The following is a 7665-nucleotide window of genomic DNA, read 5'->3' as shown; positions in this document are numbered from 1 at the left end:
CCACACACCCAGCTGGGGAGGCACTGGCCTCTGACAACAGCGTTTGGGCTCTCATGGATAAAACCAGGTAATTTTACTCCTGATGTGCACAACAACAGTGCATTTCAAACCCTGGTTGAGCTCCTTTCCTCTGCTCCTGCAGCTGCTCTGGGCACAGCCATCAGCAGCTGAGCAGCTCCCCGCTGTGCTGGACAAAGCCCCTGCCGAGGGCAGCTGAGCTGCAGCAAAGCTCCCGATTTCAGGCTCCTGCAGGGAGATGAGGGTTTGTAAAGCCAAGGCTAATGGACCTGCCACCAGACGCTCCACCTGCCAGACAGCAGCATTCACTCTGAGGTCTTCAAACAGAGTGTACAGCACAGAGTGAGGGAATCACCCAACGTGGTCTCCTTTCCAGTGCCACCAGTCTCTTTGAAGCTTGGAGCAGAGTGTATCTAAACTCCAAGTTGCCTTTTGAAGATGTTACTTTAATCAGAGAGCAGCAGCAACACAAAGACACACATGAAACTTCTAAGTCAGGCTCTTTCCTTCCCTAAAGAAATCCTCCTGTTAGCTGGTGAAGTCTCAGTTAATGATCTGAGACACAAAACAGCAACAACAGTGTGAGAATAGGGTGAGAAGTGTAACTCAGCATCAGGAATTTCAGTGGTGGTCTCAGTACTTCTAGAACCCTCCACAAATTAGGGCAGTAACACACTTAATCTGATGCACCTTTGAGTTATTATAAAGAACACCTTCCCTCCCTGCACACTCACTCCAAACCCACCACCCCAGAGCTTTGTTCCATCATCAGTTCACTGATCCTGTAAAAAACTTCTTTGAGTTGATTTATTTCCTAGTTTTCCTGCTGGAACAGGTCTGTTTTGCTAGTCTCTACATCTTGAGGAGAAAATAACCCCAAAAGAGATTATCCCCATTGGTGACAGCCTGCAATTATCAGCTCTGCTCTGAACTGGAGCTGACTACACCCAGAATGGTTCTTCACTGTGTCACAGCTGGCAGCAGCCACCACTCCCCAACACATACAGAAAAAAGTCCACCTAAACTAAAAAAGGGCACTTTCAAATACTTCATGGTTTCACCCCATCTTTACAGTGTTTGCCACTCCTGCTAGTGCCAAGTGCCAACTCACTGCCAGGGCCACACACAGCACACGTTCCCAGGCCTACACCCCATGTAGAACAGCTCAAGGTGGGTGGCTCAAGCCATCCCTGCTGTACCATGAGACAAAATCTTCTCCTTCACCAAACTGCAAGTTCTGCTACAATTTGACTTACTCTGCACATGAGCTTTGATCTCTATGAACTTCCCAATCTCACAACAAAAAAACCCCAACCCAAATCCTACTCTTGCCCCTGCTGATTTTCCAGAGCAGACAGCTGTGAAGGGCAACAAAACCCCTGCCCTAACTGCTCCTAGGCCAAACCCTGTCACAGCAGTTTCCTCATTCTGATGGACCAGGTTGTTCTTTATCCAAGAAATCAGATTCCTCAACTATGGCCAGAGTTTTGGGGACTTTTGTGCTCAAGGCATCAGCTTTTCCCCTCCCTCCCCACATCAATCTGGAGCAGGACACTGTCACCTGGGCCCTGGTGACATTGCACAGCTGTACATGTGGCAGCACACACCAACCACAGCACCAGCTCCCACAGCTCATCCTGCAGCTGGAGCTGTTGAAAACCCCAGGAAAGGAACATCCCCCACATCATGAACACCAGTGTGATTTTGTTTGAAAATCCAAGAAATAAGCCTGCAGAGATCAGGATGCACACAGCTGCCTTCTGTTTTATCATCTGCTTCTGGCCCAGGTTTCACATCTCCACTACCGGAACATCCTCTACCATGAGGCTTTTTATTTTGTCCCATCCAAGAGGTTGTACTTGTGTCTCCAACTCCGTAGATTTCACTGAGCTGTGTAAATACTTACTTGGAAAAGCAACAAGGGGGCTGAGTCACAAATGAAGATTGACCAAAACCAAATCCTTTATTTCCACAACTGTATAAATGTGCTCCAAGTATGTGTCCAACACAAGTTAGAAAAACAAAATAGAACATGCCAGTTGCAAACTAGATCAGTTCACCGACGTGCTGACTCCTTGGTATTAGGCTTAGTTACACAAGACCAGTCACAGTAAAAAGATACATTTTAGAGTACAAAGAGTAGCAGGATGTTAAGCCATTTCAGCTTGTGCACATACAAGTCACACTTCTGGCAGAAAACGCAGAGAGGTTTGCATTACTATGCTGGAAGCTATGTTGCATCACTTTAAATGGCATCAATATCGATATCATCATCTTTGTTGTTTGCAGGCTTCACAGTTTCAACTTTAGGTACACTGGCAGTTGTAGAGTACACCACCTGTGGAGACAAGACACTTTTACTACAGCACCTACCAAGCACCAGAGTAACTTGAACACCCACCTGCTCAACCACCCTCCTGCCCTTGGCCAGGAGCCACCCAACACACAGCTCCACCTTCTCAGGACTGAGCGCTGGATTGGAAACGTGACTTTGGGCATGCTGAAACAACAAATCCACCTTAACACTTGTCTTTATAAGGAGAGGTGTGCATGTGCAGCTGTTGGAAGCAGGATCTCACACCCAGGAACAAAATTTTACCTAGGCCTAAACTGTGAGGAACATGGTCAGCTCTTCTTTCACCAGTTTTTCTAACAAATTCTGCCACTAACTCACCTAGAACACGAGGCTTTATGCATGATGCCTCCTGTCACCCTTCCACTACACAAACTGCTGCTGTGCAGGAGCCTGTACCACTCCACAGTGACAGCCTTGGGCTATCCAGATGCACTTGGGGTGTTAGTGATGACCTCAAGTACGTAACTGATGATGTGCATCAAGAATGCTCTGACAAAGCACTCCAGACAGTGTTCCTCCAGCTCCCAACACACCAACACTTAAACATGCAGGAACAGTGCAAACTTGGAGCTGTGGACAGTACATGAGCCTTTCCTACCTCTATGTTTTCATCTTCATCCTCTTCTTCATTACCGGAAGATTCTTCTTCAGCTTCCTTTAGCCATTTAATAAATGGTTCTGCTTTGACACGGATTTCTTTGGCAAGCTCCTTTGAAACATATTTCTTTGAGGCCTGCCAGACAAGAGACTTCTCTTCAACACGGCACGAGTTTACACTTGAGCATTCCCAAATAGGGCAAGAGCCTGACTTGGAACTCTAACCTCCACAGCCCATTTGTGAGAAGGAGGTTTCTCTCAGGCAGTAACTGATCTGACTAGTGGTTTAAAGGCACCTGCACAAACTATCACACCAGAACACAACCCAGATCCAACGGGCTACATTCAGGCACTTAGCTGGTACAGTGCATTACACACTACCCTTCCCTTTACCTTTTCTGCCCAGCCAAGGATCACTTCTTCTTCCAGAAGATCTGCATCATACATTTCCTTCAAAATATGTGGTATTTTCGAAATAAGCTGAGACTGATGCATGGCCACCACACACTCAAAACCATGGAGAAGGTACCGCTGAGCCTTCTTGTTGTTGTGGCAGAACTAGAATTGAGATAAAATCCAGAAGTGAACCCCTTTCCAAACCGAGCTGAGAGCAGAAGCAGCAGCTCTGAAACTGCAAAGCTTACTCATACTATCCCTCCCAGTTCTCCCTAGCTGAGGAGGAGCTGAAAAGCAGAACACTACAAAGTGTCTCCTTCCCCACAAGCAAAGGCTACAAGAGCTCGTTAGAAGTGCAGAGATGACTCACACGAAGGAAGTGACGTCTGTACTTTCTGATTTGTTCACGAATCTTTTCGTCAAAAAGGACTTCAGTGAGAACCAGAGGGCCCATAGCCTTCACATCCAGTCTCTCTGCTTCTGCGACAATGTCTTTGTCAGAAGTATCAATGACACCTTCTTCCTTCTTTTTCTACAGACAAACAGGCACAGAAAAAACATTTTAATGCCACCTGAGGTCTGCCTCGATGCTCTTTGCACCCTTCCTTCCCCACTGCTGGTGGAACCAGTGCTTTAGCAGAAACCTAAGTGGGTTGTTCATAGTTTGCTTACACTTCCTTTTACACCACTACAGCTGAGTGGTTACATCAAGCAAGCAAACAGAGGGTAGTTACCTTCACAAAATCGAACAGAATATTGACTCTCTCCTCCACAGTTCTTTCCAGGTCTTCACTAAGTGTGAGGTTCTTTGCATGGTCACTGATTTCATCCATCCTACGCCTCTGGGCTTCCTCTGTTGTGTCCTCGCCCCAGTCATCATCATCTTCCTCCTCCTGAAACACAAACCAAGAGATTCATACAGTGTTACTTGGTGACAGGCAAGGGCAGAAGTGATACAGGCAGACTCGAGAGCATTTTTATAAACCTAAAGGAAGGTTTACATTATCAATGTGCAAGCTGAAGATGAAGGAGAAAGAGCAAACATAGGAAAGAAGTAACGGAAGCCAGACAAGAGTCTGTAGTCATCTATAGGGTTACTTGAAGAGTAGTTTTTACCACCCTATCTAGTACACAGGAGCTAATCCAGGCACATGACAAGGAGTGTTAAAGGACATGCAGCTTCACTTTGCAACGAGCACAAATGCTGTTACTGAAGAGCTGATAAAGCTGATATAAGAGACAAGGACCCTTCTATTCCAGCAGTGATGCTCTGGATACAGTAAGAGCTTTGGGTGCAATGCTGACCAGCAGGGAATGCCAGTGATTTAACAGCTTTAAATCAGAGCAAGACACCACACACCCTTCTCTCCCCACTTTCCCTTTACTTACCACAACCTGTGGAGGAGTAATTTCCTCTGGTGGTGGAGGTGGAAGTGTCTCATTGCTGGACACAGAACCATTCTCTTTGTCCTTGCCTTTTCTGTTTTTCTTCTCCTTTTCTTTCTTTCCTGTACCAGTGTCACCACTTTCTGCAAGTGAATTTTAATGTTTTATGAACTGGAGCAAGCTACAAAGTCCCTGAAGCTGTGCCAAAGCCCCGGGTGGGTCTGGATGCTTTTACTAGCAGCAGGTTATGTGTAGCACCCACCCCAAACACACTCAGGGCAGAGGCACATAGGGTGAGGAAACCCCTGGTGCTAGCTGAAGTTTTGTTTCTCATCAAGACTAAGATTGTCCAAGTCTATATAACAGGTGACCTCACAGAGCAGAGACCCCTGGAATAGGTTAGGCTTTTTTATTCTAGCAAGCTTAAATTGCAGCAGGCAATAAGATGCTTACCACAGAGTGTTGCTTGCACACAACATTACAGTTCACACCTACTATAAATTTTACTTCCCACTGACTTACAAGCACCATTTCCATGAGCTCCTGCTAACTGGTTTTTCCTCCTCCTAAGTTCTGTCCTGCACAAACACTTCTACTTGGGGAGGACACAGGATGACAACTGAAGAGACTGTGAGCACAGCTACTTCATCCTGTTGCACAAGCACATTCTACAAGTATGCCAGAGCCTTCTCCCACTTCCCTTAGCTGTGAGCTGTTTGTTCTTCTGCTTCCTTAAGAGCACTCACACTGAACAAGTTCCCTCTACCCCCAGCAAGCAAGGGAAGGCACTTACCAGGTGGGTTTTTGAGAATGAACGTGCAGAGTTTATGGTTTGTGTCAAGCATGCCTCGATAGCCACAGGCTTTGCAAGAGTTACCTATAGTTTGTTTCTTAGGATTGACATGCTGTAAGAGAGAACAACTTCCAGTTAATAGATCTTACACAAAAACTATGCACTAAAAACCTAAACCTGATCATTTATCATCATCTCATCATTATCTCCCCAGGATTAAGGCAGAGATTTACATGCTGTGTGTCACCCCCAGGAGAGGAAGTTTAGAAGTAGCAACTTAGCTCAGAGATTTTGAAATGTGTGTACTGGATTTTTTTCTCTTCACAGATATTCCAATCAGGTTTTAACTCTGCACCACTTCCACAAACATCTCACAAAGTGTTTCCACAGTGCAACCATGAACACAGACAGAGCCCACTCACCAGATCAGTTTCAGGATTCTCACACTCAGGACAGAGAACGAATTTTTTAATGAATCCATCCAACATGTCTTGCAGCTTATTCGCCTCATGAGATCCATTGACAATGTAACGGTCATTCTTAACATCAAACTGGGTCTGTGCTCCCAGCTCACAACCAAAAAATTTGGTAGGATCTGCAAAGAAAGCAACAGGAACCACCATCACCCTTCTATCTTCACGGTGATTTTTCAACAGCAAGTAAATAAGTTACTCCTTCTTTCTGTTCATTACTGCACCCTGAAATAATCACATTTCTTCCTTACAACTCTTTAAAGAATGGCATTAATGCTGTAATTAGATACTTCAACTACCACTGCACACAGAAGCACGAGAAGACACTACTCACACGTTGGAGGCCGATTAAGCGCCTTTGCAACGTCAACCATGTTGACTATAACCGTCTTTATTCCATTTCCTTTGCCCTCCACCTGAGGAAAACGAACAGTGTTTTAAGTCAAGTGACTGCAACAGCCAAACCCAGTGTGTACCACCCGACATTCTGCTCGAGTGTGTCTTTTCTCAGCAGACCCGAGGAGCACTGAGGCTGGGCTGAACGAATCAGACACCCTCAGCCCTCTGAGGGGCTAAGCATCATCCCCACCTCACACCTCTCCTCCTCCTCCCGGGAGAGCCCGTGGTGTGAAACCCTCCCTGCATCCCACCACTGTTGAGGAAGTTACCTTGGCAATCAGACGGGGCATTTTGTAGCGATAGAACTGATCTGAAACACTGCGGTTGACGTTGACAGACATTTTGCCTTATTAGTAGCTTTATCAATAAGGTGAAGAGATCTTTGATTGCAGTTTTTTGGTATCTTCTGTCTGGAGAAGACTGGATGACATAAACGACTGCAAGAGTTCTCGGTCTCTGACATGAAAAAATTTTCGCCACTGAGGCTGTAAGGTTCTTGCTTGGATGCTATGTTTCCCCAATACAGGTACCAGTGGCTGCGCAACAGCTCTGCAGGAGAGAGAAACACACATGAAATCAAGGTGATCTTAATGGGCAGCATCAGCTCTTGCTACAAAGCTACAGAAGAGACTGTATTTAGGGTGAACAGAAGGAAAAAAAAGTACATTTTTAATGCTACGGCTTTCTTCAACCTATGGAACTGAAAACAGCAGCCTTGGATTGCTAATGAACTTGAACTAAACCACAGAGCTTTCCACCCTCTCTCACACACCAAAAACCATGGAACAGCTTAAGAACTACTTCCTGTACAATTTATCTCCTGGAGGAGTTCTGGGATTGGTAAGGAAGGGTACACTGCTTGACTTATCATTAACACCAGTGACCAGTGTCATGTGCTCTGTCTCAGGCTGCAGGGCTGAGGAAATTCGGAGAAAGATCTGGAAACCAGTTTCAAATTCCACATCATTGCATGAACCCATCATGAAAACCAAGTTCTGTCAGAATGCTGAGAAATATCAGTAAGCTGAAGCAGCAGCAATCTGTAGCCCAACACAGTTTTACATGTCTTACCAGTTTTGGGATCGGAGTAGAAAAAGAGATGAAAATTAGGTAATTCTCCCTCTCTCACTTATGGATTCTCAGAGCAGCTTCTGTTGAGTTCTGACTTAACAGTAAGCCTGATAAAGTCTTACAGAAGTTGCTTCACTGTAGAAAGCCTAGCAATGCAGAGGTACAGAGCAGTGCAG

The 7665-nt window shown here is 45.6% G+C and overlaps 1 protein-coding gene across 1 annotated transcript; it reads right to left on the bottom strand.

Annotated features, from left to right (window-relative positions):
* Positions 1–1956: 1956 nt before the first annotated feature.
* On the bottom strand, positions 1957–7663 carry EIF5 (eukaryotic translation initiation factor 5). Its single transcript, XM_009084199.1, has 11 exons — positions 7490–7663; positions 6688–6967; positions 6354–6435; positions 5969–6141; positions 5547–5658; positions 4757–4896; positions 4102–4260; positions 3738–3899; positions 3365–3529; positions 2973–3107; positions 1957–2356 (listed from the first exon to the last, which is right to left on the bottom strand). The coding sequence occupies exons 2-11, from the start codon at positions 6757–6759 to the stop codon at positions 2264–2266; spliced, it is 1293 nt and encodes a 430-aa protein (XP_009082447.1). The 5' UTR covers positions 6760–6967; positions 7490–7663; the 3' UTR covers positions 1957–2263.
* Between the last annotated feature and the right edge of the window lie 2 nt (positions 7664–7665).

The sequence above is a fragment of the Acanthisitta chloris genome, unplaced genomic scaffold (genome assembly GCF_000695815.1).
Source record: "Acanthisitta chloris isolate BGI_N310 unplaced genomic scaffold, ASM69581v1 scaffold29811, whole genome shotgun sequence".
Classification (NCBI taxonomy): Eukaryota; Metazoa; Chordata; class Aves; order Passeriformes; family Acanthisittidae; genus Acanthisitta; species Acanthisitta chloris.
This window is presented reverse-complemented; position numbering and strand designations above follow the sequence as displayed.

What these genes read in the sequence shown, in the direction of transcription:
- EIF5 (XM_009084199.1), bottom strand. Translation starts at nt 6,759, where the DNA reads ATGTCTGTCAACGTCAACCGCAGTGTTTCAGATCAGTTCTATCGCTAC. An exon ending in AGAATCCTGAAACTGATCTG is followed by an intron (nt 5,659 to 5,968) that starts GTGAGTGGGCTC and finishes TCTCTCTTACAG; the next exon opens with CATGTCAATCCTAAGAAACA. An exon ending in ATGAAGATGAAAACATAGAG is followed by an intron (nt 2,357 to 2,972) that starts GTAGGAAAGGCT and finishes TTGTCTCCACAG; the next exon opens with GTGGTGTACTCTACAACTGC.